The 12,960-nt window shown below is 38.1% G+C and overlaps 1 protein-coding gene across 1 annotated transcript; it reads left to right on the top strand.

Moving 5' to 3' along the window:
- Positions 1–1,103: 1,103 nt before the first annotated feature.
- On the top strand, positions 1,104–12,726 carry Rbm11 (RNA binding motif protein 11). Its single transcript, XM_005345221.3, has 5 exons — positions 1,104–1,239; positions 6,107–6,269; positions 7,845–7,917; positions 8,429–8,525; positions 10,157–12,726. Exons 1-5 carry the CDS (start codon positions 1,144–1,146, stop codon positions 10,442–10,444), a joined length of 717 nt encoding a protein of 238 aa, XP_005345278.1. The 5' UTR covers positions 1,104–1,143; the 3' UTR covers positions 10,445–12,726.
- The last annotated feature ends 234 nt before the right edge of the window (positions 12,727–12,960 follow it).

The raw sequence follows: 12,960 nt of genomic DNA, 5'->3' as shown, positions 1-12,960 counted from the left end.
TTCCTTTTTAGCAGCTGAATAATATTTCACAGTATAAATGTGCCACATTTCATTAGCTATTCATCAGTTAATAGAATCCTAGAATTTTTCCAATTTCTCTTTTAAATAGAGCAGCAATGGACATGGATGGATCCGTAGTAGGTTGTGGAGTACTTTGGGTATATTCTGAAGAGTTCTTCAGCTAGATCTTCCTAAGGAACTGCCACACTGATTTCCTTAGTGGCTGAACCGGTTTGGACTCCCAAGGGAAATGTGCAAGTGTTCCTCTTCACCCACATCTTTGCCAGCATGTTCTGTCATTCGCCTGATTGATCTTGGCCCTTTTGACCGTGGTAAAATAAAATCCCCAAATAGTTTTAATTTGCATGTCCCTCGTGGCTAAGGTTGGTGACCATTTCTGTAAGAGTTTCTCAACCATTTCCTTTCCTTTAGAAAATATTTTTTTTCCTGATCAATCAACCAAGCAGAAGCACAACGCATGAATTCAAAATGCATTCCCACCGCTCTATCAATCAAAGACCAAGTTGTATTATTATTACTTTCCAGGTCGACTTTAAGGTCTTCGGTAACATTTTCCAATGATTCATTGATGTATGGTATTTTCTTGAGGTCAGTGGTCTTTCAGAGCCCACAGAACATTTTCAAAGACCTGTCTTGGATCACTTAAAGGGTAAATCAATGTTAAGTTTAGTTCTCTCTGCTATCAATATCCACACATGTAGAGGTTTATTAAGATTTTACTTTAACAGTAACAACTTTGCCTTCTTAGTGATAGACCCTTTTACCATTTAGAGACAAATTAACTTTTCGCATTACCCTAGGCTTATGTATAGTGAAGTTAGTCCATCTTAAATCATCTTCCTAGTTATTTTGTTTCAAACTGTGTTTGAAAGAACCTAAAGTCAATAATTAACCTTGTTCAGGAAGAGACAGTAGCACTATACTAAGTGTGCTAGCCAGATGGAGGGCGGGACTGCGGATTAGTGGGCGGTTCCCGCGAGGGCGTGGGGCGTGGTCTGCTCCACCCCGCCCATGGCGCGCGGCCGCCTCGGCCTCTGCTGCCCTCGCGGGGCCGCGCAGTGAGGCGGAGCGAGGGGGCGGGGCCTCCGCATCTCCTCCATCCCCTGGCTGCCGACCGCAGGGATGTTCCCGGCTCAGGAGGAGGCTGACAGGACCGTGTTTGTGGGCAACTTAGAGGCCCGAGTACGGGAAGAGATTCTTTACGAGCTATTCCTTCAGGTACCGTCCGCGGGGAAGGCCGGGCGGCGGCTCGGGAGCCCCGGGACCCCGCCCCACCGGAGCTCAGGTCTCCCTTCCTTCCCTTGGGTACACGAGTGCGTGGCCGGTGATGAGTGGTCCCTTCCTCTGCAGCCCCGGGTGGGCAACGATCTCCCACCCCAGTCCCACAGCCTGCCAGCCCCTGGCGAGGGCTGCCGGATCCTCTGCGGGCCCTGGATGTGCGCGGAACATAAAACAACCCGTCACTGTCCTCAGGGGATAGTAAGCACCCTTGTGTCCAATCTGAATATGGTACCTGTCCCCGGTCATTACCCTTTCTTCCAAGCCTTTTTGATGGGGAAAGCAGTTTATTCTAGACTCTTACAAGTGATTACTGACTGGGTCCCCTGGTAATGACACTGTATTTCATAATTGGAGGACCTTGGGGACCTTTCTGAGAACCGAAAAAAAAAAAAAAGCACACTTGCCAGAGAGGGGTGTCTTCAACCGCTTCTGTGTCATTAGTTGGTTAATGACACAGAATTATGGGGCAAACCAAAGTGCAGAGAACACCCTAAAGGGGGGAATCAAAACTGTTTCCATGAGTGATGCTTATCGGTAAAAAACGTGTATAAAAACTGTTGACAGTAAGAGCACTGAGGTCGACAGTGTGACCAGAAGTCAGTCAGTGTTGGAGTCTCAGTATGTGGAATTCTATACTGTGAAATGGAAGTAATAGTGTCTGCAATGTAATCTGATTGCCAGAAGTAAACTTAGCTCAATAAAACAGCTACCGCCATTGCGGCTGGCTGCTGCTAATACTTATTAGTGCTAATAGAATAATAAAAAGAAATCAGGAGTGATTTGCACTTACAAAATAACGGGAAATTCTCAGAGACACAATAACAGAGATATGTTTCGAGAGTGAAGTTTGGGTACCATCTGTGGAAGTAATTTTTTTGTTTTGTTTTGTTTTAAGTAATGTTTAAAGGACATAATTTGTCTCTGAATTTAATTAAAGATGCTGAGAGCTGGATAGTTAGCAAGGATTCTCTGACAATAGCTCTCCTCTTAAACATTAAAATTTTTATTACTTAAAATTATATATATTAAGACTTTTATCTTTATTTATTGCCATTTTAAAGATTTTCCTCTAAAAACATAATTATCTATTTTATGATCCAATATGGTTTGAAATTCACTGGTCAGAAAAGGAGTAATTTTAGCTGCTCCAGAACGCTTTCTTCTTTAACCTCCAAGGGAGTTAAAAAAGGTTGTGGGGTTGCCAATCCTCTATCACCAGAACCATCTAGTGAGGAAGAACTGGGTACACATCAATGTGTGCATAGAAAAGGCGAAATATAGTAGCTCCTTATTACTTTTATGATTTCCTTTTCCCACTTGACTAAAATTTAAATACTGTTCAATGGGTCAAGGAGTAAGCCTGCCTGTTCATTTTGCTCAAAGAGAATTACTAATGTACAGGATCATTTGAAAGACTTTGACGTCGGCAACATGAGCAAAACCACCATTCAGCTGCTCTGAAAATGTCTCATTCTGACTTTAGAAGAAAGTTATGTGGTTGTGGGTTTCAAAAAAGTCAGTTGAGTTATGCTATACCAGAACTGGAAGTGTCACTCAGTGATCAACACTTGCTTTGCATTCATAAGATCCTAGACTCTGTTGCCAGCACTCAGGAAATAAGGAGTTTGGGCTTACGTTTATCAGTAAATCTCGTCTTTGTATGCTTCTGTATATATTTTTTATTGATTTTTATTGAGCTTTACATTTTCTCTGCTCCCCTCCCTGCCTCTATCCTCTGCTTCAACCCTCTCCCAAAGTCCCCATACTCCCAATTTGATCAGGAGATCTTGTCTTTTTCTATTACCCATGTAGATTAGATCTATGTATGTCTCTATTACGGTCCTCATTGTTGTCTAGGTTCTCTGGGATTGTTTTGTGGGCTGGTTTTCTTTGCTTTATGTTTAAAAAACATGTATGAGTGAATACACGTGACAATTATCTTTCTGGGTCTGGGTTACCTCACTCGAAATGTTTTCTAGCTCCATCGATTTCCCTGCAAAATTCAAGTGTCGTTATTTTTTTCTGCTATGCTGTACTCCATTATGTAAATGTACTACATTTTCTGTTGGGCTTAATGAGTCCTGTCTTTCAGCTGCTTTTCCCTCTTAGAACCTTTTAATATAGGTTACTAGAAGCTGTGCCTAGTTAGAGGATGAGAGGATGGGATTTTCACCTCTTGACCGTTGACTGCAGTGTATTTAAGTCTACATGGTGTTAATAAAAGGGGCTTTGGTATCAGTATTAAAAGGTCTGTGTGTCGGTCTGTCTCTGCGTCTGTATTCTCAACCTCCAGCCCCTTGCCCGAAGCTCGTGAACTGGGTTCTAGCGTACAGAGCGCAGACACGGGGGCGCGGCGTGCGGCAATTTTTCTTATCCATTCTTTGGTTGAGGGGCATTTAGGTTGTTTCCAGGTTCTGGCTATGACAAACAATGCTGCTATGAAGGTAGTTGACCACATGTCCTTGTGGCATGATTGAGCATCCTTTGGATATATACCCAAGAGTGGTATTACTGGGTCTTGGAAAAGCTTGTTTCCTAATTTTCTGAGAAATCGCCACACTGACATCCAAAGAGACTGAACCAGCTTGCATTCCCACCAGCAATGGAGGAGTGTTGTCTTTACCCCACAACCTCTCCAGCATGAGTTGTCATCAGTGTTTTTGATCTTGACCATTTTTACAGGTATAAGACGGAATCTCAGAGTTGTTTGGATTTGCATGTCTCTGATGACTAAGGATGTTGAACATTTCCTTAAGTCTGTGTACTGTAATATTAGTAGAGGAAAACTGAAACTAGAAAACAGAATAAGTCCTTCATTACTATATGAATTTTTATAATCAATTTCAAATTTCTCAATATCTTGTTTTAAAATTCATATATATTTTTCTCCTTTTAACCAAGAAATATTAGAGTAGAGATTTGGAGTAGGGGAAAGACAATGATTGTGGTTTCAAATGTATTGAGTGTGAAGTTTCTTTTTTTTTTCTTTTGGTTTTTCGAGACAGGGTTTCTCTGTAGCTTTGGAACCTGTCCTGGAACTCCCTTTGTAGACCAGACTGGACTCGAACTCCCAGAGATCCGCCTGCCTCTGCCTCCCGAGTGCTGGAATTAAAGGCGTGTGCCACCACCGCCCGGCGAATGTGAAGTTTCATGATGTGGTATAACAGAAAGCTGTCTTCATAGAAGAGGCAAAAATGGGGAAATTGTTTTGCTAACTTCATCCTGTTCAAACAAAGGGAGCAGGAGTTAGTCCCTGGGCAAAGATTTCAGAGAAGAAAGACTGAAATCCAAGGCACAGCACCATTGTAAGGATGGCATACTTTTTTGTGGATAATAAATTTACATATATTTGGCCAACTCTGCAGAGAAAAATAATCTTTAAGGTATACAGCTCTAAGTCAGTTCCAGTCTTTGTGAACATATCCTCCAGTCAGGGTCAGTGAGGTAACTAATTGGTGTAATTTTTTCCTCAGGTGTGATTAACACTCTTCTCTAATATTAGGCTTTGCTTCTTTGCTTTGCAGAAACCCATTGCAGGTTTTTGTAGCCACACATCCTGATTCTTAAAATTTGTGGTACTTTATGCTGTTTGAATAATTCACTGTAGAATAATATTTCTAGTTGCTTTTTTAAAAAAAATTGTCAACTCAGATGAATAGTTTACTTATTCTACCAGATTTTAAAAATGTTAAAATGAATTTCCTTATGAAGCAGTGTTACTAGATCAAAAACATAATACATTTAGTTTATTTAGAAACACTGTGTAGTATGTGTATAGGTGCATTCCTGTGTAGGCAGAAATTTCTGCCCCACATGGAACCTTCTGTCCTGGAAGGTTCAGTCCCAAAGAAACACTCAGGGGCTTATATTAATTATAAACCACATGATTAAGATTCTTATTAACTAGCGCTTACAACTTAAATTCACCCGTAATTCTTATTTATGTTTAGCCACATTGCTTGTTATCTTTCCGAAGTGAGGCATTCTCATCTTGCTCTCTCTGCATCTGACTGGTAACTGTATCTCTGCCTTTCCTCTTCCCAGAATTCTCTTAGTCTGCTCACCCGGCCTATACTTCCTGCCTGACTACTGGCCAATCAGCGTTTTATTAAGCTAATACAAATGACAAATCTTTACAATGTACAAAGGCATTACCCAACAGCATGCATGTTCATGAATGTGCATATGTGAGTACCACCACATGTCTATGGAGGTCAGAGAACACTTACATTGGTCTTTGAAGTCCCCCTTTGTTGGAGACATTTTTTGTGTTGCATACCCCAGGCTGGCTGGGTCTTAGCTTCTGGCAGTTTGCACGCTGCTGATCCAGACCTAGTCTTCACACATACGTGGCATCACTCTTACCCCCAAGCCATCACCATAGCCCTTCTTCAGTTTTGAGGCAGGAACATGAGTCTGTCATGTCATGTTACTGGCCTTTTTGCAACCAACTCAACTAAGATTATTTTTCTCATTACTTTTCAGTTAAATTCTGCTAATATATGCAGAGAGGTAGTACTATTTTCATATGAGATTCAAATATTCGCTAAGTTGATTTGTAAAGTCTAAGATAAAGATAGCCTTTCTTTCCTTGTAATATCTGAACTCTACCCTATAAGTTCCTTGTCCACTAACGCCTCTGATAGAAAGGTTGGGTAGCTGTGTTGCTGAATGGGAAGATGCATGATCTGTGGAGCTGTTTATGAATGCTCTTTATTTTAGTCAAACTTGGACTTACTTAATTTATCTTAGTGTAAAAACAAAGTCCTTGGATTTATGAGAAAATAATTTTAGTTTCTTACAGGCTGGACCACTAACCAAAGTAACTCTTTGCAAAGACAGAGATGGGAAGCCAAAGTCCTTTGGCTTCGTCTGCTTCAAACATCCTGAATCTGTGTCTTATGCCATAGCTTTGCTGAATGGAATTCGTTTGTATGGAAGGCCAATTAATGTGCAATATCGATTTGGTAAGTTCTGTCCCCGATAAATCCTCAAAGTGTGCTTTGTTGGTGCTATGATCAGGGGCTTAAGCATTTTGTTTTCTGTATAGAGTAGGATAGTTGTCCTCAACCTTCCAAATATTTCAGCTCTTGAATGCAATTCATGTTGTGGTGACCACCAAGCATAAAATTTTTCATTGCTTCTTTATAACTGTAATTTTGCTACTATTATGAGTTGTAATGTGATGTGCAGAATATCTGATTTGTGACCTCCCAAAGGGATGTTTTCCCAGAGGTTGAGAACCACTGGTGTAGGACAAATAAAAGTGTCTTTGTCATTACTATTAAATTTTGAAATATTTGTTTGGTAAGTTCTGTCACCCGTCAATCTTCAAAATGTGCCTTCTTTTTGAAGGGGTTCTGTTCTCAGGGGCTTAAGTATTTTGTTTTCTTTATAGTATAGGACAATAAAAAGTGTCTCTCTCATCACTGTTGTTTGGGGGAATTACATATCTAATGTTCAATATATAATTAATTGATATCGCCTCCTATATTATCAACCCAAACTTATCTCCTCTGCATTAAAACTTTTAAATTTATACTTCAGAACCAACCAGGAAGTGCCTATAAAGGTTGCTAGCAACTTTAAAATCACATGAATTATACACTGTTTGATACTGTTCAAATACCTATTATCTTGAAGAAAGTTCTTCCCAAGTAGTCTTTATTGGGAAGCCAGTCTATGAACATTGCTAGGGCCTGAATTTAAAGCTTTAGACATCTATTGCACACATAATGAACTAGTAATCTCTAAATAAGAAGTACAAATAATGTTTGCAGGCCAAGAAAGGGCTGATAGAGGCATCTAAGTACTCTGAGGCCTCCCCAGGTTGGTGCTGCCTTATTGGCAACAACAATTATTATTGTTGTTGATCTACTAAAGCCAACAGTAGCAAAAGCTATGTTTCTTGCAAAAGGAAAGTTATTTCTCCCTTTCTCTTTGCCCTCCACCTCTCTGCCAATTGGTAGAATAAGCTTGGGTGTGTTGGGTTTCAACACATCTTGTATTAAGTTGTTGTCCATAATATTTAGGGAACTCAAATCTTATACTCTAGAAGCAAGTGACAGTGTTTGTGTGTCATTTTTAGCTTACAGTAACGTACAATAAAACAACATAGTTTACCTCACTTAGTCCCATGTCTGTGTAATATTCATATCTGTCCATGGATTTTTTAATAAAGTTCAGTTTTTATCCAGTCATTTATAATCCTGTATAAAATCTGTAAATGCGACTCTAGATATAAGTTATATGTGCATATATCTTAACTAGTACAGAATTTTGAATACAAAAAGTAAGGTTTTATATTTGTCTTTGTTTTGTTTTTATTAAATAAGGTCTTAGGATATACATCCCAGGCTGTCCTGAAACTCTAGATCCTGCTGCCTCAGCCTCTCAAATTCTGAAGTATAGGCCAGAATCACCAGATTTAGGGTTTTGCATGACTTTATGGCTTAATGTTATAATGTTCAAACTCCAAGTAATTGTGTCATGAAATAATGTTTCTTTTCTATTTTATTTTCTTTAATTCTGTCTCATTAAAGGTAGTTCTCGCTCTTCTGAACCAGCTAGCCAAAGTTTTGAGAGCTGTGTTAAGATAAATTCACACAGCTTCAGGTAATCAAATGCATGTTTTTGGATAAATATGAACTTTATTATCTTAACTTGTTATACATCAACAAGTATATTAAAGCTGGAGTCTAGACACATAGCATTTTAGTTAAATTGTAACGATATCTTTAAAACTAAAGTGATAATTTCACCATTGTTTTTCTATCTGTAGAAAACTGATGTTCTCTTAGTGACTGCAAGGCGCGTGCTTGTTATGTTCACATCTGAACATTTCCTTTTCGCAACTAGAACACAATCTAAGGTGTTCCTGATAAAAAGACAAATGTAATTCTAAATATTGTAGTTTCAATACTTTATAACTAAGTAATTAATGTAATACCATGTCATTACATCATCAGTGAAATAGCACATTATTTGTGTGTGCAAAGTATTTAATCTTAAAGTCTACAAGAGAGTTCTTCTGTTCTACTTATGTAAGGCTGTAATTATTTTTATGAGAAAATGACATTTGTACCTTTTAATTTTAAGATGTCCTTGCTTCTCTTCTTTTGCACAGGAATGAAGAAATGGTGGGCAGATCTTCATTTCCCATGCAGTTTTTCCCAATTGCAAACGCTGCTTTACCTCAAGAATATTTTTTCTTTCAGAAAATGGTGGGTGTGAAATATGTTTGCTTCAGTATACAATTTACAAATATTGGAACAAAAGCACCCTTCTTGACAATTGGTGTTGAAATCTGAACCTGGCACCAACACAGACTATGCCCCAGCACATGTACAGAAAAGGTCATGAGAAACCCTGTGTATAAGACCTCAGTGACTGGCCCGTGCTCCACAGTGTCAGGCTGAAGTAACCCAGTAATCCCTAAATACCACATTCCCCAGAAAATGACCACTGCCAGGGATGTTCTTAGCCACAAAATTTTTCTCTCAGTACGTAATATTCATATGTGTCATCATCAATCACATTTAATTATTTTTGTTTAAAAAAATCACTTGAAAGTTAGTTACTAGAAGGAACAGCCATTTTAACATCTCCATTGTTTGGTTGTAGCCTAGAAATCTTGATCATGAATTTTGATTTTGGAATATTTTCCTCACAACTCTTTGTTTTGTAAGTAAAATAATGTAAGTTCCAAGATACAACAACGGAAACCTAAATCTATAAGTTTATTATCTATAGGTATGAGACTATCCTGTAGATTAGTTATATTATGTTATCATTGTTGTTTTGTGTTTGTTTTTATTCAGAGGCTCTTATGAATAGCCAACATAAATTTAAACTTTAGTGTTTTTAATATCCATTTTCAATTAGTAACCAGTTATGAAACCTCCTAGAAAATGATGCTTCTGGAGAAAACATTCCTAAATCATAGCTAGCTAGATCTGTATCAGCACGGAAGCAGCCTGAACTGACACTAAGTCTCCCCAGCATCTTTTATCTTTTGGTCTAGCTCAGCTTGCTTTGGAAGATTGTCTCATGCTATCCTGTCCTCCGATTAGAACACTCAGAAACTGCAGCTAACTTGTTAAGACCCAGGATGCATTTCTCTGCCTAAAGCAGTGACAACTGTGGTGTACAGCGTGGGAGCTCTCAGCTGCACGTGCACCCAAGAAGCTTTTAATTTCCATTAAAATTTAAAATCAGTACTTGAATTAGGCATTGGGAAGTTTCTAGGTATATTTAAAGTGACTGGAAAATGGTAGTTATAAATTTTTCTATTATAAATTTTATGAAACTCTTAAGTCAAATAACTTCAGTGATGATTTAGCTTCCAAGTCAGATAAACTGTGAGCATTTAAGAAGATTCCCCCTCCAAATCCAAGCAAACTATCTCCCTGGGGATATACCTCAGTGACAGATTGCCTGTCTAGCAAGAGCAAGGTCCTGGGCTCAAAATTCCAGCTCTGAAAAAAAAAAAAAGCTTTACTTGATAAAGGTGTTAAATAATAGTAGTCTGAATATGTTTTGGGATAAATAACTGTACTATCTTATCTATTTATTTATTTTCCTTTTCTATTGTGTTTGCAAACTACCTGTGTGTTTTTGAATAAGAGTTCTGCTAGACACTGCTGACCAGTGTGGTGGTAAACTATGTGGCACCTTTAATCTTTGTGCCTCATGTTACCCAACTGAAACGATGTCCATATACCCATGTACAATACAGTCACTGCAGTATACTCAGGTTGGCGTGGCTCACCTATTGCTGTCTGCAAGTGCTCGTGCATTGTGAACTTTGTTCTTGCTTTCTGAGTGTGTGTTTACGTGTGTCTCCTCTTCACAGCCCTGGCACACACACAGTCCAATGATGCAGCCTCCTTTCTACGACATGACAGCTTCACTTCCCAGCAATACATCTGGGTCCTGCCCCTTAAACTACACCCCAGACCTCGAGGCTGGACCCTGCTCCTATGAATGGACTCACCAGCAGCCAAGTGAGCCTGACCTTTATCATAGGGGCCAACAAAAGAGGCAAAGGCAAGCCAGTGACTCTGGCAGTAGTTCGGAAGACCAGAGAGGGAATGAAGGTGGCCAAAAATGCCGGAAATGCAAGAGGAAGAAGAAATACTAGTGAAGAGTATCTGTGCTGCTCTCTCTCTCTATCAAAATAAAAAAAAGAAAAAAGAAAAAGAAAAAAAAATGTCTGTTGTACCAAATGACCCATTTCTTGTCCACCTTATCTTAAAAAAACTGAAAATATGACTCCGTGATTTGCTATTCAGTTTTTGCCATGAATGATAAAAGCTTTTCAACAGTAATATAATGTACTACTTTTGTATTTGCAAGGTTATTTCTTGCCCATTGTCAGGAAGAATACACTTTACATCATCTTATTTTTAGAGCTGAGGATGAAATTTCACGAAACTCTAAAGCCACTCGCTAAACCCTTGAGGGTTAAGTACTGTGCTCTCCCTAGAATCTCACCTGAGGCTTTCAACCACAAGTGGGCTGGCCTCAGATGCATCTGTCGGTTGCTGGGGAAACAGTGGTAATATTTGGAAACAGCATGTTCTAATGACTATGTAGTAAGGAGGCACCAGTTCCCTTGTAACTGACACTTTACCCTTTATGTCTAAACACAGGATCTCTGAGCATCACTAGCAGACTGATTGCATATGATCGTGACCATGACATCCAAAGAAACATTTCTGTCACATGCTCAGTGTCATTTGCTTAAAGGGACTGCTATAGGCGTAGTTGCTTTTTTCCTGGTTTTATTGGACATAAATATCTCTTTACATCTTATCTCTTGTTTGTAGTGGAAAAATCAGTTGATGGTGTCAGCATCCACTGTCTTCTCCTGCCAGCAAGGGTGGAAAGTAGAGAGCAAATGTGTGAATCGTCATGAGCTGCATAGATAGAATGATGTTGTATCATCATGTATTTAATGCCTACTTCCAGGTCTATATTTATAATTCACTCATTTTTAGAAGATAAATGGAGTACATGTAAAATGAATGGTGTATATCAATTTGATTCAGCATAAACCAAAACTAAGAAAATCATGTGTTTGTTAAAACTAATTGAAAGCATCAGGCAAATCCACTTGGATTCATCTCCTCAGTTCAATAGGAAAAACCATACACGGGTGTTACTTTTGAATGTTGCTTACTTTTTCATAAGTATTATTTATTCAAAGAATAAAAATATGTTTAATGAGAAAAATAACTGAGTTTCACTTTTGGTAATAATAACTATACAAGATATAGCAGTTATAACATATCCAAGCTTATTTCCATCTGATCAATATGCAAACCTAAATTCCGCTGCATAGAACTTCAACTCATTTTTACATTCTTCAATAGTTAAATGCAAAATCATCATTTTTAAATTCATATTTTGACAATTTGGGATCATGGTCAAAATAAAATTTATTCTTTCAAAATTAGATAGTAACATTTTAAAACTCATTAACATTTTCTTTAAGTTTCCTCTAGGTATGTAATTTATCATGGACATAAATGAGATCACTGGGATCGGCATGGTAGCAGAGCTATGTATATATAAAAAAAAACCTTAGCAATGAATATTGACCTGCATAAGCAAGTCAGGTTGAAGCAGTGTATGATCTAGCATGTTACAACTGGGAAATGTCTTTGTAACTCTTTTATCAGAGACAGAAAATTAACTCAGTATCAGTTCTCAGCTAGTTGGTCATTCAGCTAAATAGAACACTAGAAAAGTCACTTTCACCATGGTGTCTTTGTTAAAGATTCTAAAACTTCCCTTAAAGTGCTTCTGTTTACTACAACCACAAGATTTTTAAGTTTTCGGTTTTCCAAATGTTATGTACTTGGGTGAAGAACTATTAGTATAATTGGCTTCACAGGGTTTTCTTTTCCAATTTTAATTCGCCAATCTCAGAATCTACTTCAAATGTTAGCAGAAATTAATAGCCTAAAAATGATACTAGACATTTTACATATTCTCAATTCAATAATTTATTTAATTAATTTTTAATATACCAGGCACTGACATAATTTGCAAAAGTGTCACTAGAAATTAGTGGCAAACACACCCTCAAGTTTGCACAAAAGACACACACTGAGCTACGATTAGTTGCTTAGATAAAGGACACATACAAAATCTCATCATTAAATGCAATTATATGCAGTATTTTCTGTGACATTACGAAGTGCCGTTGCAATTAATATTTGTTATTGTCAATGACTTAAAAATAATAAAACTTGTTACATATTGTTTAGTACTGTTCGGGCTAAAAATATTATATGCAAAAATGTTCTCAGTTTCTTTATTGCATGGTTAAAGATTTCTCTCTTGACAATATTCCCAACATTGTATCTAGATGTCCCCCTTTACCTATTAAACATACTCACTAGGGTGTCTCATTAGCAAGTCAACCTTTCTACTCTTCTTTCCAGTCTAGATTTTCCCCAGATATTTCTTCTTTGCTCAGTTTTGGCTAACATTCTGCTGCTGGTCATCTCGCTTCAGTGACTGACTTCAGTCCCCAGTCATGCCTCATTACACTGAAATATTTCTGATGCCAAGCACTTGTCAAAATGAAAATAGGCTCTTGTAGCTTCACGTGAGCAAAAAAAGTAAAAATGACACAATTTGTTCAGT

This window comes from Microtus ochrogaster, chromosome 2 (assembly GCF_000317375.1).
Source record: "Microtus ochrogaster isolate Prairie Vole_2 chromosome 2, MicOch1.0, whole genome shotgun sequence".
Lineage (NCBI taxonomy): Eukaryota > Metazoa > Chordata > Mammalia > Rodentia > Cricetidae > Microtus > Microtus ochrogaster.
Note: the sequence above shows the minus strand (reverse complement) of the source record. Positions and strands in the feature narration are given on the sequence as shown.

Excerpts from the sequence above, each read along its gene's own strand:
- Rbm11 (XM_005345221.3), top strand. The coding sequence starts at position 1,144 with ATGTTCCCGGCTCAGGAGGAGGCTGACAGGACCGTGTTTGTGGGCAAC. Across the intron at positions 1,240-6,106 it reads TTTACGAGCTATTCCTTCAG|GCTGGACCACTAACCAAAGT; the intron begins GTACCGTCCGCG and ends AGTTTCTTACAG. Across the intron at positions 7,918-8,428 it reads ATAAATTCACACAGCTTCAG|GAATGAAGAAATGGTGGGCA; the intron begins GTAATCAAATGC and ends TCTTTTGCACAG.